The 27,145-nt window shown below is 43.4% G+C and overlaps 1 protein-coding gene and 1 long non-coding RNA gene across 12 annotated transcripts in view; both read right to left on the bottom strand.

Moving 5' to 3' along the window:
• ablim2 (actin binding LIM protein family, member 2) overlaps positions 1 to 22,345 on the bottom strand; it is a 96,064-nt gene extending 73,719 nt beyond the window's left edge. For 5 of the 11 annotated variants that reach the window (XM_056443047.1, XM_056443049.1, XM_056443044.1 and 2 more), the window contains exon 1: positions 6,115 to 6,327. In XM_056443047.1, coding sequence (XP_056299022.1) covers positions 6,115 to 6,130 — 16 coding nt within the window. In that variant the 5' untranslated portion in view covers positions 6,131 to 6,327. Of the gene's footprint in view, positions 1 to 6,114; positions 6,329 to 22,109 lie in introns of those variants that run through there. The other 6 variants (XM_056443041.1, XM_056443043.1, XM_056443050.1 and 3 more) reach the window with 4 other exon arrangements.
• LOC130211991 (uncharacterized) lies at positions 3,264 to 5,826 on the bottom strand. The gene is made up of 3 exons (XR_008835217.1): positions 5,573 to 5,826; positions 4,663 to 4,754; positions 3,264 to 4,540 (listed from the first exon to the last, which is right to left on the bottom strand). It is a non-coding gene; the product is annotated as an uncharacterized LOC130211991 (long non-coding RNA).
• Positions 22,346 to 27,145: the final 4,800 nt, after the last annotated feature.

Below are 27,145 nucleotides of genomic sequence, written 5' to 3'. Positions count from 1 at the left end.
CTTATAGACGACTATGTATCAAACATCTATTGATAACATGATCATTAATTTTCCCCACATCGCCCAGCTATCATCTGAAATAACAATATGCTTCCATATTTGTGCCATGTCACGATTAACATCCTGTGTGTCCATAGGAGGGACGGTGAGGAGGTCACATCACGACCTTCATGAAGTTTGTGTTTTCTCACAATAAACATGTTGGACACTGATGCCTCTCTAACCCTGACCCTCATGTTGAAGATGTGCCACGTCCAGCTCCCTTTAGTGGGGAAGTATCAGCAGAGAGAAGGACACAAAGCAAGGACAGGAGGAAAGGTCATACCTCAGCCTGAGTCTTTACAGACAAAGACAATGAGATGAGAAAAGAAATGATGATGTCGTCATTAACCTGCCTGGTGAACGTGTGACAACAGGGATCATGTGACTGATGGAGGCGCCGCAGAACACGGCTGAGAGTCACAGAGACGTGTGTGTGAGGGACGCCCTGCTAATCCAATAACTGTTCATCGTCACAGCTGATTGGGAGGAACACAAAGGAGGGAAGGAGGGAAGGAGAGTTGTAGTGAAGAGACAGTGAGGGATTAGAGCTGCGTATGTTTGCAGTGCAGAGAGAAACAGCATGACTCATGAAGAAAACGCTTTGTGTCAGCTGTTTGAGCTGCACACACACACATGGAGAGCAGGTTGAGCACCACACACGCATGTCGTTCCCATCCACGTGTCGGAGTGTCGGAGCACCACACATATTCACAGGACTGTACACACACGTGCAAAGGACTGTACTACCTTAAAGTACACACACACATTCATAGGACTGTACTACCTTAAAGTACACACACATGCACAGGACTGTACTACCTTAAAGTACACACACACACATGCACAGGACTGTACACACACATGCAAAGGACTGTACTACCTTAAAGTACACACACATGCACAGGACTGTACTACATTAAAGTACACACAAACACACATGCACAGGATGGTACTACCTTAAAGTACACACACACACACACACACATGCTGTACTACCTTCAAGCAAACACACACACATGCACAGGACTAACTTAAAGTAAACACACATCCACAGGACTGTACACACACACATGATAAGGTGTACAAGTGGGTAATATAGATACAGTCATTGCCACAGACTCAAATATAGTTCTTTAATTGTGACTGAAATGTCATGTGATATCATTTTTGCCGAGAATTAGAAATCATGACTTGATAACAAAGACACGATAAAATATCTTTTCATTTAAATTAAATATCAATGGCGTAATACCAGGAAACTGTCAGATGGTTTGTTGCTGTGTCCAAAATAGTGGGCGGCGCCGCTGTGACTGCTGACCACCAGCATTACATCACACACCCAGGATACACACGCCTTGGCTCCGTTTGAGACACAGTGATGTGTGTGTGTGTGCATGTGTTTGTATGTGTGTGTTTGTGTGTGTGTCTGTGTTTTGTGCGTGTCTGTGTTTGTGTGCACGTGCGTTTGTGTGTGTCTGTGTTTGTGTGCATGTGTGTTAGTGTGTGTCTGTGTTTGTGTGCACGTGTGTTTGTTTGTGCATGTGTGTGTGTGTTTGTGTGTGCATCTGCATGTGTGTGTGTAACACCTCACCACCAAACTTTAGGAGTTCCGTCACGTTGTATATTGTGGCAGCTGTCCCCAATCTGGCCTCAGCTGCTGGCTGGTTGACAATCAGTCAGCTGCTCTGACTAATTGGCAATCAGTCAGCAGCCGATGCTGCTCGTATAAAAGGGCAGCAGAGCTGGAGGTAGGGAGCAGAGGCGTCATTGTGTGTGTGTGTGTGTGTGTGTGTGTGTGTGTGTGTGTGTGTGTGTGTGTGTGTGTGTGTGTGTGTGTGTGTGTGTGTGATCCAACGGAACCTCGCTGTTATCTGGCTATCCTTGGAGCTTTTGGGGGAAACCCACGGGTAGTGGCAATGAAGCTGCTACATATATGAAACAGAGTGGCGCTCTGCGTTTTGACCCCACCGAACAGACACAGACTAAACACTGGATCGGCTTTACGAGGCTGTTGAGGACTAAACACTGGAGTAGAGTGTTAGAAGGCTACTGGAAAGCCACTGGGTGGCAGTCAGCAGTAGGAAGTACATGTATTTGAGTACTGAAGCTGACTTTTGAGGCTCTCCACCGACACTCAGCAGTGGCCTCGCGTCGTGATACAGACTCACAAGTCAGCCTCCAGCATCTCTACGAGGCTAATGTGAACCCATCCGTGTCAGTATTCAACAGACGTAAGGAGGGCAGTGGAGGGGATGGACAAACACAGGACCTTCACTCAGGAGATCAGCGCTCACGTCATTATTATTCTTACTGAGGACGTTGAAGGGAACAGTGGTTGCAGAGACAATTGTAATATGCTAAAGAATAGAATAGAATATACACTTTTAAAGGCCTAAAAGGTCACTACAGACACATTATGCAATACCAAGACACACTGCACAAGTGATGTCCTCTCAGCAGCTGACCCTCAGCCCAGATGGCCGAGCTCCCAGAGACAGAGATGCCGGCGGGGGACCAACACAACACTGTTGTTGCCAGGGATGCTGCATTTCAACCTGCAGCACACACACACACACACACACACACACACACTCAGCCTGCGTATTATTGTCCGTCACACACACACACACACACCACATTCACAGAGAGGGTGCTCCACACTTCTGGGCTGACATAATAGGAGGCCTGTTTGGGGTTAGGGACTTCCATAGATACGGATAGAGCCACATGCTGTGAATACATACACACACTCAAAGAAATAACTTGTATGATTTACTTAATAAAATCCTCGTAACAATTTGCACTAACACTAACTAAGTAACTTTTACTGTTGAAGGATTAAGTAAATCCTACTAGACAGTGTTAAGTATAACATACTTACTTTTAGAGTAAATAACCATGAAAATACTAAGTAATTGTTACTTAATTATGCTTAAACATAACTTATATTTATTTAGCTAATTAAGTAAAGTCTACTTAACTTTTTCTCAAACAGAAATTTCAATGTTATGAAATTATTAAGTAAAATCTATCATTTAGAGTTATGAATTAACTAGGTAGATTTTATTATACTTTATAAGTTAGGATTTACTTATTAAAATCCTCGTAACAATTTGCACTAACACTAACTAAGTAACTTTTACTAGACAGTGTTAAGTATAACATACTTAATTTTAGAGTAAATAACCATAATCTTTATACATCACAAATCACAGCCACAATGCAATTCAAAATATTTATTTTGTCAGCAAATAATTCAATTTTATAAAAACTCTTGTTTTTCTTAAATAAAAATTCAGTGTCAAGAAATTCACACTTAGGATAATAAAGAAAAATAAAATACAAATATAAACATTTGTTTTAATCTGCAATCAAGTGACAGAACTGGTGCCTAACTTGACACAACACCAACATGCATGTTGAAACAGCTGCTGAACATTTACAGTCTGTGTACATTTATGCAACCCTGCATCACAAAAATTACGTTCCCCCAGACCTAAAATTCAATTTGCAGTTACGTTTGACTGAAACGTATTTCTCTCCAGATTACGTTTGTATTTGACGTATTACAAATACGTCTCTGATCAACGTATCTTTGCCGTTTGTTATCTCTCTATTCTACAATTCTGTTATGAATTGGAAAAAGCGTCCTCTAGTCTTATTTATTATTATTTTATATGTTTCGCCTGCGTATTATGACAGCAATAAGCGTTGTAACGGATCATATGAATTGGCGTGAAGACTTACTGCTGGTGACTCTCCTTTATTTTCTTTCTTTAGGTGACAATACATTTATTAAAACTCGTAAACTATCACCACCTCATCACCACCTTAACAGAGTCAGTCCCATACGGGTCAAATCAACTATTAAACTTGTTATAAAATGCGCATCTGTCCGTAATCTACACCATAAAGTTCGCATTTTAACCTAAAACAAAGTGCACTTCCTTTTAACCTTTCAAAATAAATGTCAGATTTATCTGTTAAGCGTAAGTAGTATAAAACGTCTATATTTATTCAAACAATACAATATAAAAGGCATACACACACACACACTGACAGAAATACATAGACACTCACATACGTACACACACACAGGCAGAGACACACAGACACACACTCTGACACACACACACAGGCAGAGACACACACACACATATACACATGCACGCATACTCTGCAGACTGACCCTTGACCTCCCAATTGTCTCTCAGATATAACCCTCCTGCTTTATATTACATCTATTATATCTTACCTAAATGTAAGACTTTGAGGTCGTGGGGGGAATCCCCTCCAAAACATTCACAAGAGAAAATTGTCACCGTGCCAATAACCCTTGTACGATGCTTAAAACCAGTCTTTTAGTAAATAAATCGCATCCCGCCAACATCTCCTTGCCTTCAAGGAGGATCGATACGTCAACGGGATCTTCTCCATCGGTGCCACGGACAACCACGATCCTCACGATGTGTTGAGATGCATCACTGCGGCTGTCCACCTGTATATAACATACAATAAGAATTTAGACAATGGTATCAACATATTAATTAACTAACAGCTAATTAAACATTACACAAACTTTGATACAATAAAATGAATAAATCAATTTAAAAAACTTACCAGGCAGTCTTCAAATAACGCCTCCTCTTTCTCACCAAGGTACAGGATAAGGCTGTGATAATAGTTTCTCGTTTCATCCCAATGCTTTGGTTCTGTGAATAAATAAATATGTTGTCAATACTGAACCCCTTGTTCATGCAAAATGAACTGCATACATCTGCAGAAACAGTGAAAGCAAGACTCATTTGTGGAAGCATGGAGTGTGGAGGAACATAGAAGCAACAGAGTAGGAGTAAGCCCCTGTCAACAACCACTTGAGTTAAATGTGACTAAAAATAATATATCGCCACTCATCATCACTGAGAGAAGCCCCGTCCCCTTTTACGGGCGCTGGCCAAACGTGCGTGTGCGTGTACAGCCGCACCAAAAACGCCTTGTCAAAAACCTGCCGGGCAAAACAGCGCGGTGTACCTGGAGCGGACCTGCGTGCGCAACCAACCGTTGATTTTGGGTTCAAGATATTTAAAAAAAGAAAGGAAAGAGTACGGCGAACACCACCATCTACTCCATGAGTTGTGTCTCGATGGCGAGGCTTCAGTTGCACTTCCGACCGAGCAGGAGTCAGTTGAGCACTGTGTTTTCTTGAAATAAAGCTTTGTTTTTTACAATATTCTACTCAAAGCCTTGTTTCTTCTCATTGTCGAGTGCTATTTAAACCGCGCCGCCCAACAAAAAGAATGTCACCAGCCGCCACTGAATGAAACCAACAGAGAACCAGACAGCAAACATTAGCTAACACAGCGCTGTCATAGCTAGCATGTTTCAGTCTTATTTCAGTATGTTCAAACAATGTACCGAGCGTTACTAACATAAAGCCGGCAGCTGTTGGAATATTGCGGCTCGCAAACGTCTTTCTCTCTCACACGCGTAACAAGGACCATATATTTTCAAAAATGTAGAGACGACTTACTTGTTCTGGCATGAAGCTCTCCTCCAACGTCTCGTCCAACGTCTCCTCCAACGTCTCGTCTCGTCGCGTTGCCGCCTTGAATGCGAATTGCGCGCGTCGATTGATTCAAACGCGATAGATGTTTAGATTAATTAAAATGTACTTACCTTTTTCAGTTTATGTTCAGTCATTATAAAACATGTAAACAGTATGAGAAATTGGGGAGTAACATTTACTCTTCCCGCAGTTAATTTATTGTATGATTAAAATGTGTAACTTTTACTTAATAAAGTCTAGTAATCAGTGAAACGTATTAATACAATGTAGAATATATACCAATTAATTAAGTATAATTTACAACACCAACAATTTATTTTTTTGAGTGCACTCATATGATCTAGAACTAGAGGGAGTTGATTGCAGTGTATTATGATTAATTGAGTAACTGTCTACTGAATATAGGAGTGAAATGGTACGAGGTAAGTCCAGATAATGGCACACATTAGCGACGGCCTCTCTCACAGACAGGTGAACACAGATAGCTGACTAAAGGTCGTCATTACCTTTCTCCTCTGGCATCGTCAATCTCTTGTTTTCCCAAATGTGATATTCTGTTATGTCCTTCAGTGATAGTTATTAGAGACAATATCCCGAAAATCTGTTCAGAGTCCTCCGCTGGTGTTGCAACACATCGTCCACATGCTCTGCAGCTCTGGTGTAATAATAGACAGGAGCACAGAGTGAGCGCTCTGTCCGACACTATCTCTGGAATGAACTGGAAGTCATACGCCTCTCTCTCTCTCTCTCGCTCTCTCTCTCGCTCTCTCTCGCTCTCTCTCTGAGTTATTGCAGCTATCTGTTATAAATAGCAGCATGTGCCACTCACCGAGAATGACACCTCCTCATGGTAGTTTATCACTGGGCGTGTCCCAGTCTCCCCAGTGCACAGCAAACTCAACTTTGACATCTCTTTGATAACCAGCGAGGGTTCAGTATGTTCACAATGTGTTTGACCGAACAGAGCACAAGGTTTTCCCCTGGGTTATTGATTTAATAGGATAAGCGATATACAGTATAACAAGTGGTACAGGACGTTGAGGAAGTATAGCGCTGCTCTTTTTGTGAGGTACGCCGACTTTATTTATCAAACCACCCGAACTGCCTCCAACTTCTAGTAAAGTGAGTTAGAATGTAACCGTGGTCCTGAATAGTGTAGTAGACTATACTTGGATAGCACTTTTCTAGTCTGCACTAACAGCGCATGACATCATTCACCCATTCACACACATTCATACACTAATGGGAGGAGCTTATGTTGCACCTGCATATCTGCAGTAAATAACATTCACACACATTCATACATCATTGAACAGCTACAGGAGCAACTTGTAGTCAGTTTAAACGTAGCTCGCTCAACTATGAGCAACAGGAAATCACAAAGGTGGCTATAGAAGTGACAATGTTTTACTACTTCTGGTATGACTCAATCTAAAATCAGAAGGTGTTGGTGAACCTGCTTGAAATGAACAGTCCACATGGAGACAACAGATTGCATCATCATCCAACCTCCCACCTCGTCTGCCTGTTTCTACATCATCATTACACGTCTACTGTGTGGAGATATCAGACTCATGTTGAACTGACTTCATATCGAGGGGATGTGGAGACCACTGAGCTCAGCTGATAACTAATCAGTATCCAGGAAGTAGACTTCACCTTGGGGATTCATCGCCATCCGTAATCCAACTAGTTTTACACCCACAAGGTAAGGACAGAGCTATACTGTGTAGGGAGGGGCTGGACAAAATAATGTGAACATATCATGAAAAAGGACTTTAAAGCCACCAAATGAAAGGTTATCGCAGAAGCTGTGTTATAGATATTTGGTGCTGGTTTTATTTTTCTGTAAATCATTTTGTAATAAGGAAACATCATGGCAATAAATAATACATAATGTAGCATGACTCAAGGCATTGATCTACAGTTTAGAGTGTTTAGATAATTTCTACAGGTTTCTACAGCAAATGGTTTTGTGTTGTGAAAACAATGAGGTCATTCTTCATTGGGCTGCTGCGGGGTCACAGTAGGCCATAGGAATGATGTTGGACCTCCTCCATCTACTGGACCCAGTAAAACAATAGCCACTTCCACAGTAGTGACGTCAGCAGACTCATTAGGCCCTGCGGCGAGCTTCAGAACATAACTGAACCCGCTGACCGGATGGGGAACATTCTGCCATAATGATGTGACTCCTCCTGTGGTGGCTCAGTATGAGCTATGCTTGTGACAAGGTGTAAGGGTCAGTGTGTTGGGCTTTCCTTGGATGACCTCTGTACCTCCAGCTGCTACCTGATCATATTGAACACACCTCCTAGTTAGAATTAGTAGAAGTAAGCCAAGTAATAACTCCACATTATTTCATTTTAAAAAGTGTAGAATTCGTGACAATATGATTGAGCAGAACCAACCGGGTCTTTTCGAGATAATGCCGTCGCTTTGTTAGCGTATGCAGATATACTGCAGATGGTGACGCTGCAGCTCGCCTGAGCAAAAGAGATGGAAAGGGCATTTAAATGCTCAAATGGACATTAAAAAATGTCTTTAAAATACAGAACCCACAAAAGGTAAAGCAATCAGCAACTCCTGCAAAAATGTACATGCTGAAACAGTAAGATGACATGGTGGACATGCTTCTTACTAACATCAGCTTGTTAATATCATGAGCATGTAAGCATGGCGACATTAGCTTTGAGCTCAAAGTAGCATTGGGACAAAGTACAGCCTGTGGACTCTTTTGACCCCCCAGACCACAGTGCTCAGCCTTTGGAGCTTTGGGTTTTGGCCTAGAAACAAAGGATGTCACTTGAACCTGCAGGTCCATAGAAAGGACACAGCATGAGCTGCTTTCAAAGTCGCGCCAGGCCAGATCAGCAGGAACACATGAAGGAGGTTATCAAAAACCACCAAAAATAACAGACAGGATGTACCGGGGCAGTGTATAAAGAATGAGCTGATTGTCAGTGAGCAGAGAGACAGGCCAGAGGGACGGAGCCATGAGTATGGCCTCATTTCATCTCTCACATCTTCTATCTCACACGTCCTCCATTCCTCTCTTCTTTCTTCCCCTGACGGAGGGAGCATCGCTGGAACATAAACCAAAGGAAGTGCTCAGTAGATGCTCTGTGGTGGACCTCGCCACGCAGCAGGCGCCGCTGGTGTCTGTGTTTGTGTGGGAGTAAGAGAGGGGAGGGAAAAGACACAGGATCTGCTTTGCAAATCATCCGGCAAGAGAGCTGCCAAGTGGCATCTACCACACATCCAAAAGTGGGGCTGTAACAGGTCTTGTCAAAACAGAGCCCGAATGATGGAGCCTCAACAGGATGTAGAGCTGCATGATCATACCACTTTGGGCTTTTGTGATAGGAATCGATGTAAACATGTTCAGTGTGGCTTTGGGGCAACCCGGCTGTATAATCCAGATGGCTTATTTCCTTTTCTCCGCCTTCTCCTCCCACAGCGCTGTCAGCACATGCGTGAAAATTAGGGCTGTCAGCGTTAACGCGTTAATCTATGCGATTAATTTGGCCGCGTTAACGCACTAAAATATTTTAACGTAATTAACGCAAATGTTTTTTTTTTTTTTTTTTTAACCGCGGCAGTACGGTTTGACACTGTTTCCGTTTTTAAAACAATTATTTCTCCGCGAAAATAAGGAGCAGAAATCAGTTTAACTCGTGGATGAATCAGTCGGGTTTCCTCCTGCTCCTCCTTCCTCCCGTCTCCCCCTCTGATCCACAGAGGAACAGAGGGGCGACGTGTCGGGGGACGGGGCGCGGAAAGAACTCGTCACACGAAACCTTCACCGTGATTGGTCAATCCGTTTGTCTGTCAGTAAATCACAAAGGACCTCCCACCTCACAGGTATGGCTCATTTAGCAGCCTGTCAGTCAGAGAACCAGAGAACACGCGCGAGGACAATGAGCCTCATTTCAGAGCTGAGATTGTTCTGGAATGTTTGATGTATAACACGTGGGTATATGTCACATGCAAAAGACTTTAAACGGTGAATTTAATTTATTTTGTAAAATGTATAAAATGAGCCCAGCCTCCAGAGGGTTAACGTGACATATTTGAATGTCAGTCAGTTTACCAAGGCCACTGGTTCTGCTGCTGTTCAATGTTAAAGATGACAGGACCAATGGGTCTCAATATATATATTTTTTTACTTATCTGATGTTTCACTGAAGAAACAATTTATCATCCATGATATTAAATACCTCGCTGGCACTGTATATGTAGGAGCCTCTTTGAAAACACAGCTCTGTGTGAAGTTTTGTCTTTAAAAAGAAGGAAAACACTTTTAAGCGCGATTAATCGCGATTAATCGCGATTAATTAATCGCAATTTCAAAATGTGCGATTAATTAGTTAATTTTTTTTAATCGATTGACAGCCCTAGTGAAAATACATCCAAACGGGATTGGGAAGTGTGTGCAGTCTGTTCCTCCATCTGGATCACCGTCCTCTGGCACTCAGCCCCGTTGCTTCAAGTCCAGGTATGTATCGGTGACCTTCAGGAGCTCCTTGGCTGCTCAGCTGGTGTTGGTGAGATGTTGTATCTCTGTATCACACTTTGCAATCATCTTGTGACACTCTTGGTTGCTAGGCGTCTTCCATCTTTTCAAACTGGCGTTGGAGACTTTTCTGTGGAAGGATGATTTCTGTGTTTTGTGATGGTCTGTGCTCGAAGCTTCTCCAGAGCACTGGTTGTCCCCGCGGCAGAGAGTCTCTTAAATTCCTTCAGGTTGCCTTTATTACATTCGATTCAAATCAATTTATTTTGTATAGCCCAACATCACAAATTACAAACTGCCCTCAGAAAGCTTTACACCCTCTGTCCCAGAACCCTCACATCGGATCAGAGGAGTTGGCATGGGGGGCTTAGCTGCCTTGTCACACTGATGATTTTGCCTTTCACACAAGTAAGATCCGTTTTCATCTCAACTGTTGGTGGACCACCAGCCTTCTGTCTCCTATCCATGGCACGCTCTGTAGCAGACGCAGAAGTCTTCAGTCACCGCTAAAGACTTTTGTGTCCGTTGAAGACGAGTATGGATATTTCTGTGGTGTTCTGTAAAAGAGGACCTGGTGGTCTGCAGTAGACGGTGGTGTTGTGTGTAGATCGTCTCTCAAGTAGATCCGACTGTAATCCCGCTGGTCTGGATAGGAACGATCAGGTAATCACAGGTTTTGAGTCGCAGGTCTTCTGCAGCCGTTCCCTTGATGATGTCACAAAGAGTATTTCACAAAATGTTTTTAAAACTGCCAGAAAGGTACACACACACACACACACACATGGCTAGAGAACACTCAACTATAGGCCCATACTGACTGGCCATACATACTAAATTGAATGGGTGTGTATTGCACAGAATGTTCAGACCTAGAGTGGACCTAGTGGCCCAGCAGACAGACCATGACGAGCTGGACGTGTCTGGCTGCCATAGTGGACTGATTACTACGGTAATCAGTAGGGGAGGGAAAGAAGTAACAAGAGGAACCAAACATAAAAATAATATAGGAAAAGCTTAAAAGTGCATGCGAGCTGCTGTGAAAGGCAGCTGCTCATGCAGCGCCATGACAACCAAACTGTAATCATCCATCCATTATCAATACCGCTGTAATCATATATTTTATATATATATATATATAGAGAGAGAGAGAGAGAGAGAGAGAGAGAGAGCAGGTTAATGCGTGACCAACCTGCAGCACTACAGTGAACAAGACTATCGTAAAGCTTCACTTCAAAGGGTCACATGACCGTATCACTACTGGGAATACTGGGGAGCTGGATAATGGAGAAGAGACCAGTGAGTTCACAGAGGTCCACTCTATATTTGCTACTGTGTGTGTGTGTGTGTGTGTGTGTGTGTGCTAATGCCAAACACTGAGAACTAAAAAGCTTTACTTTAGACCTCCAAAAGGAGTTTTTTTAAATGAACATTAACATTTCCTTTTCACTACTTTACTTCAAATGTACGACAAGTGTCACACACACTGATGGTTTAGATATAAAACCTCCTCTCTAGCTGCCTCTCTGGCCTCCTCTCTGGCCTCCTCTCTGGCCTTCTCTCTGGCCTTCTCTCTGGCCTTCTCTCTGGCATCCTCTCTAGCCTCCTCTCTGGTCTCCTCTCTGGCCTCCTCTCTGGCCTCCTCTCTGGCCTCCTCTCTGGCCTCCTCTCTGCTCTCTGAATATACACTTCAGTAAATACCATAAATCAAAGTAGTCTGCATCAGAATGTGTTTTATCCATGTAAACAAGAGGGAACACCCAAGAGATTATATATCTACCCAGACAGTAGACATACACACACACACACAGACACACACAGACACACACACACACACACACACACACACACACACACTCAGGAGAAAGCACAGTGATGCATAATTCCCTGCAGCTCATTGATCGTGGAGCGTCTCTCCTCAGTAATCTGATCCAGGGTCAGTGCAGCGTTAGCATCACAGGAGCTTCATGACGCCTTTAAAAACAAGGACAACAAGTCTGGTTTCCGTTAACGGGCCTACAGGCATCGCAGACCACACACAGTCGGTGGCCAATTAGAGAGACAGAGCTGATGGGAAATCATATTTAATTCGATATAACTAATAAGCCTTCAATATCACAAATCACAAATGACTAATTATCCTCAGCAGGCTTTACACTCTGTTCACATATGACATCCCTGACCTATGAAACTCACAAGAAATAGAAAAAACAAGGGAAGACACCTTCAGGAGAGCGTCAGAGGAGGATCCCTCTCCCGTCTCAACAATTACTACAAACAATATGTTTGGTGAAAGGTCCTCCAGACGGACCCTCACTCCGCGTTTAGGCTTGCCAGGTCTCTCTCGTCGACTCCCCCAACATCTGACCCAACTCTCCACCAGGTGGTGATCAGCTGACAGCTCTGCTCCTCTCTTCCCCCGAGTGTCCAAGACATTCGCAGATCAGATGACACGATTACAAAGTCTATCATTGATCTCCGGCCTCAGGTGTTCTGGTACCAGGTCCACTGATGAGCCACCTTGTGGTGGAACATGGTGTTTGTTATGGACAAGCAGTGGCTAGCACAGAAGTCCAATAACAGAACACCGCTCGGGTTCAGATCGGCAAGCCGTTCCTCCCAATCCCCCCCCCCCCCCAGGTTGCTCTGCTGAAACACATGAATGATGAATGATGACTCTATGCAGGTGCGTCCATACATCATGAATGAATGTTATGACCAGAAGATGGTTAACGTACCGCTGCATGACATCGATGTGTTAGCATGGAGCATGTGACGGCTGCGTGGTTGGGCTCTTAGACGTCTTTAGATCGTTACCACCATATTTACCTTCACTAAGTTAAGTTGGCCAGTCTTAACCTGAACCATGGAGTATAACAGTGTTAACATGGGGCATTGAACAATGTAATGAAATTCATGTTTTAGACAATCATTCAATAGCACTTCTACATGATTGAAATACTATGAAGACTCTTTCTCCAGAATGAGTGTTACGTTAGTTTTCAGAGCGGCCAATATAAACTACTCATTGAAATGAGCTCCACATGTTGTGCTGCTTGCTTTTGGCCCAACAGGTGAACTCCACCACACGTGAGGGAATATATTAACAACAGTTTGAACTCATTAAAAACTGAAAATAGTACTTTAGATTCAATGAAAAGATGGAAAAAGGTTTTAAACTACCCGAAGACACATCAGCAAAACATGCAGGATAATAACTTTATGATAACAACATGCTGCTACACGTCCAGCACAGAGCCAGCTCATCATAAACAGAAGTCAGTGGCTGACCTTCTAAATGTCAGCCTCAGCATGTTCAACAGCGAGAGGGATAAAGTATTCATGGATGGACGAGCAATCTGTTACAGAGAGGAAACGTATTTCATGTTCATCACGTGTGATAAATACACCACGGGTCCTTTATTGCTTGAGCCAGACTAGCTTTTCCCTGCTTCCAGTTTTAAAGGGACAGTTCACCCCAAAAACTAAAATATATATGTTTCCTATATAATTATTTATCAATCTAGATTATTTTGCTGTGAGGGACCTATTTTTGGAGATATGAGCCATATAGGAGGATGTATATATACAAGCCAAGTGCCATAGAGTGTCATTATATATATATATATATAATGACACTCTATGGCACTTGGCTTGTGGTGCTCAAGTCACCAACAAGAAAATATATTCATCTGAAAGTGTGACAGACTATTGAGTTAGTGGAGTCACGTAGAATAAACAGCCTGCAGTGAAATGTCACAGGCCCACACCACACTGCAGGCTTAATTACTGTGTGTGTGTGTGTGTGTGTGTGTGTGTGTGTGTGTGTGTGTGTGTGTGTGTGTGTGTGTGTGTGTGTGTGTGTGTGTGTGTGTGTGTGTGTGTGTGTGTGTGTGTGTGTGTGTCTGGCTTAGCACAGTGAGGTCAGTCAGAAATTATGCCAGTAAGAAGGGCTGTGGTGTCTGGATGTGCCCACTGTTATTTCATTTAGCACACACACATAATTACACTGTTTTCATGACTTTTGGGGACATTACAGTGACTTCCTCTCCTGAAACCGTAACCTGACCCTCACCTTTACCAACATTTAACGTTAATCTAAACCTAACCTAAACCCAATTTATGTGTTAATTAGTCTGTTATTTATTTATTTGTATTTTGTATATACACTTGTATGACTTGGAGATCTCATTTAAATACAATTTGATATATTAATGATGTAAGAGGTAAGAGGTAAGAGGGGGGGGGCACACATCTTTATGTTATCAGCCTCTTTATACCACTTTCATTTGAGGATGTTTTAAGGACCATTTAACTTTTAACCATAAAAAATAACAACTGTCTGGGATATCAATAGACTTCTTATGTTAACCTGGGCGTTTCTTTTCTTTACCCGATGCACACTTATTTTACATAGTTATTTAGATACTTTATTATCTTGTATTTTTCTATATGTTGTACGTATTTTATTCCGTTTATATTTTAATGTGTAATCTTTTTTTATTTAAGAAATGACTATAGCTGCTCATCTTGCGCCTGCTATGTTTGCTTATGTTAACATTTTATTAATTTAAACTCTCTTTACATTAACCTTAACCTAACCTTACCCTCAACGTTAACCTTACCATAAACCTAACAGACACACACACACACATTACACACTCCATATATTTTCCCTTGTTCTTCTGACTCGTTGTTCTCCCCTCTACAAACATCCAGCACAACTACACACATCATCATTCCAGAACATTCATTTTCAACTCAGTTTATTTTGTATAGCCCGATATCACAAATAACTATTTATCCTCAGCGGGCTTTACAATCTGTACACATTGACACCCCTGACCTTTGACCTCACATCGGATCAGGAAGAACTCCCAAGAAATGACAGAGAAAGACAGTGAAGCAAACACACACTGGCACACACAAACACACACAGGCACACACGCACATGCACACACAAAACACACACAAAGACACACGCACACATGCACACACACACACATGCACATTGCACACACACACCATGGAGGCAGGTGTCTTCAGAGCAAAGCTCCTCCCACTGCCTTGTGACTCAGTCTGCACAGCTGGAGGGAAGCAGCCTCCTGCAACATGGCACGACGCCAGAAGATAATCATACGTGCGTTTGTGTTTGTGGGTGGAAGTAATGGATCACTCACAGAATAAAACCAGCAATCCATGGTTCAGAGCTCGGGCTCAACTTCTCTGTAAATGTTCTTCATGGACTTACAACATTGAGCTAAATCTTAGAAGCACAGCCTTTATATAATTAGTGAACGTACTCGTTATGATGTCGCCCGTTGGTGTCTCTGGTTTGTCCGTTGGCGCCTTGGACTACGGTCATCGCCATCTTGGCTTTTTTTGCAACTAATAATTGAAAGTTACTATGTGGATGTCAGAGGAGTGATGTATAGACGCCTGTCAATCACAACCATCCCTCAGTTTGACTCTAAATGACCTGTCAATCACCTCTTAGCCCCGCCCCTAAACCAGCATGACCATAATGTACTAAGTTATGACATCATGCTGTATAGAAGACTTGAAACTGGAGATTGAGACATAAACTCATGTTTACAATGTTTACTGAGGGAATGAAGAAGAAGAAGAAGAAGAAGAAGAGTCATTTTATATAGACTCATGCTACGTTCAAACCAAAAGCGACGCCATTTTTTTGCGCAATAAGATCCCATGAGCAAAGTCCACGAACAGACGCGTGTGGTTTCTATAGACATTTTGGGCGGCGTGTTATGGGCGGTGAGAATTTCGCCCCTAGTTGAAATATTTCAACTTTGAGGCGATAATTTTGCAACTCAGGCCAATCAGCTCTCGAGTAGCTCCACACGTCATCGCTGTCCCGCCGCCGTTGAATCAGAACAAGATGGAGGACACGCTTATCGTTACAGTTTGCGGACACCCGGAGCTCTTTAATACCTCTTATCGCAGAGAATAAAACAGGCCCGGGTGATGTCATGTATATATACATATATATATATATATATAATATATTATATTAATGTCATGAACCCAAACACGAGGGCGTTAGATGTTTAGATGTTTGTGGGATGTCCTCAACAAGTATAAAGCAGAACTAGTGGTTAGTTCTTCATGCTGGATGAAGGAAATTATAAAAAAATGTACGAAGACAAGCTACTGAGATAAGCCCCGCCCCTTGCCGAGCTTCGCGTCGCTTTGGGTGTGAGCGTAGCATTAGACTTATTTTTACAATCAGAGGAGTCCCCTCCTGCTGGTCAGTAGAGAGAGAATGCAGGTTGAAGACACTGGTTCACTCTTCTGAACCACAAGTTGCCGCCTGGTTAGCAGCAACAATGCGTTGTGAGTTTGGGTCTTTTTAAGGAAATTGACAGGAAGAGAAATATGAGTACACCAAATGTTGGGAATTACACATAAGTATGTGTACTCATTTCCTTTAAAAAAAAATGAATGAATAAGATGGACATGAATAAATAAATAAATGTGTATTTCATTTGTTAAATATATATATATTTACAATATGTGGGAAGTTACATGCTGGAACTATTTATTGAATATTTCCATCTCTGTACTTAACACATAGACATGAGGATGGAAGACTAGAAATGTGCTATCCAAGTACAGATCCATTAAGACGTCAATCAAAATTATTATAAGTGTATTTACCAACAACATTTTTTTTTAATTGTGTTGTAAAATTGAAAAAGAAAATAATAGTAGAATGGTCTGAAGGCTTCATGTGTTAAGTCCGGGTTTGGGTTTTGTTATCTTAAAATAAAGTCTATATGTCATGATCTGCAGTTTCTGTGTCTTGTTTTGTGTCTTATTTTGAAGGCCTTGTCTCTCGTGTCCTCTGTTTGCCTGCATTTCCTGTCCCTGTGATTGTCTGCCCTGGTCCTGATTGTTTCCTTCTGTGTGATTGCTAGCCCCGCCCTCATTGTTTCCACCTGTGTCTCGTTCCCCAGTGTCCAATCACCTCCACCTGCCTGTGTCTCAAACCCACTTAGTGATGAACAACATGCGTCGTCAAATGGTTCTGGAACTGAGAGAATGACGACTGGCCTGCAGTGAGATTTCTCTGAGGGTGTGTTCATCCCGACCCTGTTCTCAGAGCGTTATTCAAACTGTGGTTTGAGGAGGTAAAGAATGTCAGAGAGAGGTCGTCAGACTAAATAACCCCAGAGATGTCTGTGAACACATCTCAGTTTCCTTTCTCCAACAGAAGCGTCTTCTTACTTCTTCTTAGAATGCTGCAATGTGTTTCATGGTGTTGTTGCTGTCGGCTTTTAAAGATCCTCATCTACACGACAGGTCTCCCTTTGGTTCTCTGGGTAGAACAACAGCTGCATTACATGGTCAGAATGGAGAGAAGCTCCAGAAATAAACTGGAGACTGGAACAGTTTATATCTTTCATCTTTTCTATATGCAAAATAATGTCACCATGAGAGATGTGACTATGTGATCATCATGAAAATCTGATCTTCATCTTTTCTTCGCAGACAGAAGCTGTCTGCCAAGTGTCACCTGTCTCAGGTAGCAGGGTTACACCACCACAACTCCAGCACCACCACAACACGACCACAACTCCATGCTAATATTCATTCAACTAATTCATGAATGTGTTTCTTGTTTGGTTGCAATCCCCACATACGGTTGTTATATAAGCTTCGCTTTGTTCAACTGACACCTGCCAATCGACATAGTGACACATGTGTTTCCCCGATGGGGATTCATAGAGCTTTATAATCTGTGTACACAAAGCTGCATCGTGATGATATCTGTATGTGTATTGAGATGGTAAAATAACATCCTGTTTGGGGCTCACCAACTTCATCAGACTTAGGGCTTGTGTTACTGCCGACATTATGGCATATTAAACTGATACAAGAAAGAGCTATATTATCAATATTATTCTTTTCAGAAACAGATAAGTGAACTAAAAGTGACAGGATGGGCCAGGTGGGCAGAGGACTGGAGCAGTTAGGGAGCTCATTCTTGTGTCCCACTCTGACCCCAATTAAGAGATGAGCAGTCATCAGAGCTGTCTGCTAGAGTTACTTATAATCCATGTCAGCTTGTTTGCTAACCCGGATCACTTGTAGTTAAACACTGAATGAACTGTTCTACTTCAAAGTAAAGACAACATGTGCCTAAGTTGCTCCACTCTCCCTCGATACAGGCCCACATGTCAAACTTTATTGCGACCCCTTTGTACACTCACACACACCTTACACTGATCAGTAGCAACTTGTCCCTACTTGTGGAGACCAGCTGTCATCGTCCACAGGCAGAGGAGATGTCCACTCACACATCCAGGCGACATTCTTCAGGAGGTCAAAGGTCAAACTTCCAAAAGGCACCAGGAAAACGTAAACAACGATGTCCCTTGTTTGTTTCCAGCAGGATGCTAATGAATGTGAGCTAGTGTGCCAGACCAACTCTCATTAGCAGCTCAGCAGTGTGCACAGCCTCATGGCTGTGTTTTTTTTATTACATTACATATTTGGAGCGGCTAGTAAACAAGTGAAACTAGATTAACAAAAACATTTAAAACTCCGTCTTACTTAGCTGAATAGATTGAATTACAGTTCATACTGCATTGTAATGTAACGTCGCTGTGAGCAGCTCCAGTCGGAAGCCAATTTGACATTTCTGTGGTTTCTTTCGACCGGTGGGAGAAACATTCCTGATATCTCTGACTTGTCTTTCTGTGTGAATAACTAGGCCGATGTGTTACTTCAGCTCGGCTGCTTAGTTATGAAATAACGCAGCATTGAGTCAGAAAGGAGCATTAGCTCACTAGTTAGCCTGAAACCTGAACATCACGAACAGTTTCAAAGCCATTCGGATGTTCTTCTGAATACAAGGTTACGCAGTGGAGAATGACAGATGGAGGTGTTTGAGGATTATAAGTATGATGTGTCTTGTGGCTTAGCTGCTGTATGTTGTTGAGAGGTCACAGGTTAAACAGTCTGGGTTTCGTACTACAACCCTTTCTCACTCCCAGCTCGTCACATCGAGCCGCTCCAGGTGACCCGAGTGTGTCATTAACAATGGACACAATTTCAGGAACTGGACATTGACCCCTCCCCCCCCCCCCCATATGTTCATGTATTTAATATTTGTATTGATTTATAATTGTTTCCTTTGGCATGTGTGTACTGCAATGGAGGCTTCAATTGTGTGAGAGGTTAATGCTGGCTGCGATGAGTAAAGCTCATGCAGGCACTTAGGTCAGCTCAGGGGTCCTTCGGGAAGAAAGCGAGGGAGAACGCTACGCTAGTTTAATTAGCTAGTAATAGTCTAAAACAGCCGGCAGCCTGCAGTTGCGTTGCTGATCGTGATGTGTTTCTGTGCTTTCAGGTAAAAGTGATAAACGGTATAAAAGTAGCGACATGGATCATAACCGTCAGTAATACGAATATGTAATATCTGAATATGAATGTATGTCAGAGTTGTGCAAAGGTAATGTTATGATATGTCCAAGGGGACATAGTGCATCACTGAGTCATGCTAGCGAATGAGAAACAGTGGAGTAACCACCTGTAACCTGTGAGGATGAGAGTTGTGTGAATGTGCAGAATGTCTCCAGGGTGACTGAAGTAGTTAGAGTGGTAGTGTAAGCAGATATGTTCTATTTATATGTATAAGGGAAAAGGCTACGTTTGTTTAGCTAGTAATAGACTAAAACAGCCTGCAGCATGCAATAGTGTTTCTGATCGTGATGTATTTCTTTCAGTAAAAGAAGTTATTAAACCGCACGCCTGGATGCCCTGTGTGCAACATATACATTCTCTTTTCAAAAAGAACTTCCAGCAGAGGTCTACTTAGCTTCCAGGTGTATTAATGATGACTTCACACAACCCAAGGGGTTTTCTCTCCCTAACCGAAATCAGAGGCAAACAGATGGACCTATCAGAGAGATTGTCTGGGAGCTGCAGCCAATCAGAGACACGAGTTGAGAGGAAACAATGGACCGACTGTAACAAGAGGAACATCTGCACACATAACGCAGTGACTGGGCTAAACAGAAATAGATGGGTGGCTCTGGGTCAGTGAGAGACCAGAGTCGTTCCTCAACCGGAGGATCGGAGGTTCGATCCCCGGACACTTACCCCAAATCCCAGTAAGTGAATGGGTGTGACTGGTTAGATAGAGTTTGAATGGGTGAAGGGTGATGAGTTTATACAACAAAAGTACTTGCTTAGGTTCAGACAACAAAAGTACTTAGGTTTAGTCAACAAAAGTACTTGGTTAGATTCGGACATTTAAGTACTTGGTTAGGTTTAGTCAACAAAAGTACTTGGTTAGGTTAGTCAACTAAAGTACTTGGTTAGGTTTAGACAACAAAAGTACTTAGGTTTAAGAACAGATTGCATTGTTGGTTAAAATAATTACATATTTGACATAAAATATTACTATTTGTGTAAAATGTTGTTCAACAAACTAATACATTAAATATGAATGGTCCTGGCCATTCAAATAAAATTAAACAAATATGAATGTTGCTTAGTATTGAGTAGGGTGTTATTGTATAGATATATTTTCTTTAACCATCCTCAACTCTGCCAGACTTCCAGCTTCCATGATCATGCTTGTTACGTAACTTTACAGTTTTCTTGTAATAAATCCGAATGTTTGCTTTTCTGTCATTTCTCAGCCTATGGAACACCCGTTTCTAGATGTGTTCCTTAAGGGTCCTGAAAAGAGCCCTGGGGAAAACGTTGCACAACGTGAGCTCATTTTTATTATGTGAATGTATTCATAGAACCCACTTAATTATCACTCACGTATTCAAAGCATTGAGTTTCACCTTCATCAAGAGTTTAGTTTGTAGCCTTTGACATTATTACATTGACCTATTGACCTTTTAATCACACCTAAACCCCATTATGATATTCAAAAGTTGGGGACCTCGTGTTCTACGTTGGCTCCAGTGTTGAAGCTCAGGTTGTTCATCTTGAGAGAGTAGCGAGAGTAAACGATGACTCGACTCACTGTGGTCAACTTGTTTCCAATGAAAGTCGCACTAGCTCCAAAAGGGTTTGACATTTTAAAGTCTCCATGATGTCAACACTGACAACCCTTCAGGCCTCCAGACAGAAGCCACTCCCCAAAATGATCACTATAACACTTTAACCTGAGACAGAAAGCATGACTACTGCCACTAATCACACAGCTAGCAGCTTGTGAACAGGCAGGCCATCACCATCACGTCCATCACGTCCAGGCGGAATGAAATGACTGGACGAGGATCTTACAGTCCGCCCACCGCCACAGACACATGCTGTTTCACTTGTTTTCCAGAGCATTTCATTCATTGATTGCTGTCAGGAAGTAATTAGAATTTCAAAACACATGTTTCGTGAAGCTTACAGACGCTACCTTCAAACAACATGTCATTCGCATGTCGAGCATGTTTGTTATATGCAGAGCTGTTGCTGCAGCACTTGACAGTTGACAGGTTTCACATGAGGACCACCCTCGTGTCACATTCCTCCAAACCTCCTCAGGGACAAAGTGAGGCGTGACACCAGGAGTCAAGAGCCATCACACCCATGTGGGCTTCACCACGTACTCTCTCATGGGGCATGACATTCATTTTCACATTTAAAACAGTGTCTGAAGACCAGACCGCCTCAGTACTAGCTGTAGCACCACAGGGTGCACCCTGATGCTTCTGCTGCCTTCATTGGCAGACAGGATAACAAGACATAGGACCACAGCAAGCTACTTATGAATAATAACATATTGTAAATGCATCATGTACATGTGAGGAATACTGTTGAGCTGCCAGAGCAGCTGTCACATGGTGTGAATGAGGACAGAGCTACCACAGACTGAGAAGGATCTTCAACCCATCTGCATTAGGAGAATTACAAGTTATTGTTATTGGGAGAGTTATTTATTTATAAGAATGGGCCTTGCGTGCGCGAGGGAAGCCTGTACCATCACCATTTAAAACACGGTCTTACCCGTGCTGCTCATGGTGCCGGTCGGGCTTCTTCTCCAGTCAGATGATGCTCCTGTCCACCCTGACAGCGGCTACATGGGTGATGCCAGCCGCCAGCAGAACGAATGGAGGCGGATGTGTCCACGCTGAGCCCGGCGGCGCCTCGCTGCTGATGCCGCAGAGATGTCCCCGAACAGCCGCACCGAGAAGACAAAGTCCCGCTGACACTGCAGGGCTGCGCTGCCTCTTCACAGCAGACAACGCAGGTTGGGTGTGGGCGCGAACAGACACTGCGAGAGTCAAGCTGCAGAGGCGAGAGAGTCACATTTCCGGTGTGGTATTTCAAAATAAAAGTGAAATCTACATTCTGGATTAGAGAGGTCCTGGGTTCTTTCAGGATACTGTATGCTGCTGTGCAGAAACATCTGGAGCACTTTAATGTATTTGTGTTAATGTAATCACATGTGGAATTCCACAAGTATAAACCCAGTCAATTATGACGAAAAATTTATATTAAAATGTATTTAAGTAAAGTAGGCTTACAAATAAGAAATATGCGTTTAGTTTTTATTCCCACCCTTGGTCATATAATTAAATTCAATTCAGTTTATTTTGTATAGCCCAATATGACAAATTACAAATTTACCTCAGAGGGCTTTACAATCTGTACACATAGACATCCCTGTCCCAGGACCTCACATCGGATCAGGAAAAACTCCCAAAAAACCCTTTCACAGGGAAAAAATTGAAGAAACCTTCAGGAGAGCAACAGAGGAGGATCCCTCTCCAGGATGGACATATGAATCGATGTCATGTCAAGGAATCATTACAGAGTAACAACACATTCAATGAATATGACAGAGTGTATGAATAGTTAGTAGTAGGCATGGACCACGATCCAGACCTCCATGATCCGTCAGGCAGTAAGAGGTAGAGAGGAGGAGTGGGCGGGGCATCAGAAGGGCCATGGCATCAGACCCAGCCAGGTCCAATGGACCCTATGAGACATGAAGTCACAAGGACTCTGGGGAGGAGGCAGAGTTAGTAATGTGTGATGGAGAGATGAAATTTCATCCATAAGTCGAGAGAGAAGAGGAGAGAGGTGCTCAGTGTATCCTAAAATGTCCCCCAGTAGCCTCTAAGCCTATAGCAGCATCTCTAGGGGCTGGACCAGGTGAACCTGATTCAGCCCTAACTATAAGCTCTGTCAAAGAGGAAAGTCTTCAGTCTACTCTTACATGAGGTGACTGTGTCTATAGATCCATCCATCCATTGTCAGCCGCTTATTGGGTCGGGTCGTGGTGTCAGCAAGCCCAGCAGGCTGATCCAGACTTCCCTCTCACCTGCAACATGGTCCAGCTCATTCTGGGGGATCCCGAGGCATTCCCAGGCCAGCTGGGTCTAATGTCTAATATCTACCCCGGGGTCTCCTTCCAGATGGACGTGACTGGAAACCCTCTAAAGAGAGGCGTTCAGGAGGCCCGAACCACCTCAGCTGACCTCTTTCGACACGGAGGAGTAGCGACTCAACTCCAAGCTCCCTCCTGATGTCCAAGGTCCTATAACATCAAATATAATATGAAATTAAATGAATCATGATTTTGGAAGTCAAACACTATTAAAGCAAGAAGGCCTGTACTTCGATGCAATTTCGTTGGGAAGTCGACGTGTTCTATCCCCTACTTTATTTCAACCTTGACGCTTTTACTTTGAAGGAATACATCCAGATTTTCCGGTGGGTGTTGGTAACAGCGGGGGTCTTGTCTCTTGTCTCCAGCATCCAGTGGGCTGCTCCATGGAGCATCCTCCGGCTGTCAGGCCACTGCGCACACGGGAAGTGGAGTGTTGGGGAACGAAAACGCCCATTCCAAGGCTTTAGGACTACAAGTATGATCGACGTAAACAAACTGCAACGTGACAGAAGCGCATTTTAATCTTTATAATACGTTGATATTAGAGGCAAAGGCTGAGTCTAGTCAGCGTGTGAATGATGTTCATCTGGTGAACATCACATTGTTCATTCGGTTTCCTCTTAGTGCTGAAACATAATAAACTGGGTCAGGGATTTTCACAAGCCTTTGAGAATAACTGAGGAGGAGGAAGAGCAGGAAGAGGAGCAGAAAGAGGAGGAGGAGGAGGAAGAGGAGCAGGAGGAGGGGGAGGAGCAGGAGGGGGAGCAGGAGGAGAAAGAGGAGGAGGAGGATGAACAGGAGGAGGAGAAGGAAGAGGAGCATGAGGGAAATGAGGAGGAATAGGAGCAGGAGGAAGATGACAGCGCTTCAAGGAAAAGTTAGACCATGGGGAACAATTAAAAATATTAAAGAAGAAAAAAGAACAGAACCTACACTGTGTGTACAACTGAACTGAGGAATAAGATGAATTCCAGCAAAGTTTTAGTTTTCCGTTTTTATTAAAGGCTGCATTTTTATCCACACAAAATCCTTTTAAATGTCATGATCTACATTATATAGGTTTTTAAAAACTATAATTTAACTATATTATATTTACACAATAAAGTTTAAAATAAGCACATGGATCAATAAAATAAATGACCATATTTTGACAGCAACGTGACTAAGCCCACTCGCTCGGTTAGCCTCTCATTTGGTGATGCATCATTTGCTTCATTTCTTTGTAATGATATGATATGGGGACTAATAAATACTGTCACTCTATTTCCTGATCCGATATGAGGTTCCGGGACAGGGATGTCGTATGTGAGATTGTAAAGCCCTCTGTGTCATGTTGTCGTCAAGACAAGACAGTGTTTCCCTGTGTTTCCTCTGTTTCCCTGTCCTTCTGTCTCCTGTGTGTTTACCCTGTCTGTCTAGGGCTCACCAAGAAGGTGTGGCTGTCTCCTCCCTCCCCTGGGCGGTGATTGCCAGAGCAGCTGTGACTGATCATCAATTAGGACGCTGGCTACTTAAACTGCCCTCATACCCCTTTATGTTGTTGGATCGTTTGTTTCTCTCCTGTTGCCAGACTGTGGTTCTGCTCAGTGAACAATTAAAAGAAACCTTTTTATTTGGAAAGAAAGACTCCTTGTGCTGCTTTTGGGTTCCTGCCTTGCTCACCCCTTAACAGAACGATCCAACCAAAAGAATGGACCCAGCTGACAAGGAAGATTTTCAAAGGGCAGTTGCTGGCCATGGAAATTTATTAGGACGACACCAGGAGGCAATACAAGAGCTTTTGGATGACAGCAGAACCATCAAGACCCAATTGTAGGAGATTCAAGGATTTTTGGACACTGTCAGCAGTCAATCAGCTCCATCCCCTGCTCCGCCTCAGGTAATCAAGGAATCACCTGTGCCACCTCCTGAACCTTATGCTGGAGATCTGGGGAGGTGCAGAGGATTCCTACTCCAGTGCTCACTAGTGTTTTCTCGCCAACCATTCACTTTCACGTCCGATGAGGCTAAGATCTCTTATGTTACGGGACTACTAAGAGGAAGAGCATTAGACTGGGCTGAGTCTGTGTTGGGAGATGGAGGAATCAGTGGGTATTGCTTTCACCGTTTCATGAGTGAACTAAAACAAGTTTTTGATCATCCTGTTTGTGCTGAAGATACTTCTAAACGTCTGCTTAATTTAAGACAGAACCAAAGGAGTGTTGCAGATTACTCTGTGGAGTTCCGCATTGTGGCAGCGGGGTCCGGATGGGGCGACAAGGCTCTACGAGGAGTTTTTCTGCACGGTTTGTCTGAGCGACTCAAGGATGAACTCGCGGTTCATGATGTGGCCGACTCCCTAGACATGGTGATCAATCTGGCGATAAAGTTAGATAATCGTATTCGAGAGAGACGTCGGGAGAGGAACGACCCGGCCCACTCTTCTGGGAGCGTCCATGCCACCCCATTTTTCGTGAGACCTTCCTCCGGTTTCTCTAACACCCATGACCCAAACCCCTGTTCCTCGATGCAGCCTGAGGAGCCCATGCAGGTTGGCCGAGCTTCAATCTCTCAATCTGAACGCCAGAGAAGGATCAGAGCGGGTGAGTGCATCTATTGTGGTAGGATTGGACATTTTCTTGCTGCGTGTCCGCTCCGCCCAAAAGACAGGGCTCACCAGTAGCCGTGGGGGTCCTGGCGAGCACATTAGAAGACCCCTGCAAATTCAGATCCAGAACTCAAGTCCCAGCCAGACTCTGTCTTAAACAGCTCACTCTCCCCTTATTAGCTTTGATTGACTCTGGTGCTGAGCAGAGTTTTCTGGACACAGAGGTAGTTTCCCAGGCGGGCATCACAACGGAACCTCTGGATCCTCCAGTCAGAGTTTGTGCATTAGACGGCAAGTCTCTAGCTTTGGTCACTCACCGCACTGAGCCCCTGTCCCTCATTTTGTCTGGTAACCACCGTGAGTTAATTCAGTTTTTTTGTTTTTTCTGCGCCTGACACCTCTAGTTCTCGGACATCCATGGCTGAAGCAACACAACCCCCACATTGACTGGACAACAAGTAGGATCATTGAATGGAGTAGTTTCTGTCATTCATCCTGCCTGCAGTCCGCGTTGCCCCCAATAGAGGTCAGCGTAGCCTCCCCAAGATCTGCTGTTCTGGACCTGTCGCTTGTGCCTACGGAGTATAATGACCTCGGCGAGGTATTCAGCAAGGAGAGGGCACTCTCTCTGCCACCCCATCGCCCTTACGACTGTGCTATCGAGTTGCTACCGGGTACCACGTTTCCCTCAAGTCGCTTGTACAACTTGTCACGACCAGAGAGAGAGACAATGGAGACATACATTAATGACTCACTGGCTGCTGGCATTATCAGACCATCCTCCTCCCCTTTAGGGGCAGGATTTTTCTTTGTCAGCAAGAAGGACAAGTCTCTCCGCCCTTGTATAGACTTCCGTGGCTTAAACAACATCACTGTTAAGAACAAGTACCCTCAGCCATTAATCAGTTCTGCCTTCGAACCCTTACAGGGAGCCACCATCTTCAGCAAACTGGACCTAAGGAATGCATACCATTTGGTACAAATTCGTAAGGGAGACATATGGAAGACTGCCTTCAATACACCACTGGGCCACTTCGAATACCTGGTAATGCCTTTCGG

The sequence above is a fragment of the Pseudoliparis swirei genome, chromosome 21 (genome assembly GCF_029220125.1).
Source record: "Pseudoliparis swirei isolate HS2019 ecotype Mariana Trench chromosome 21, NWPU_hadal_v1, whole genome shotgun sequence".
Classification (NCBI taxonomy): domain Eukaryota; kingdom Metazoa; phylum Chordata; class Actinopteri; order Perciformes; family Liparidae; genus Pseudoliparis; species Pseudoliparis swirei.
This window is presented reverse-complemented; position numbering and strand designations above follow the sequence as displayed.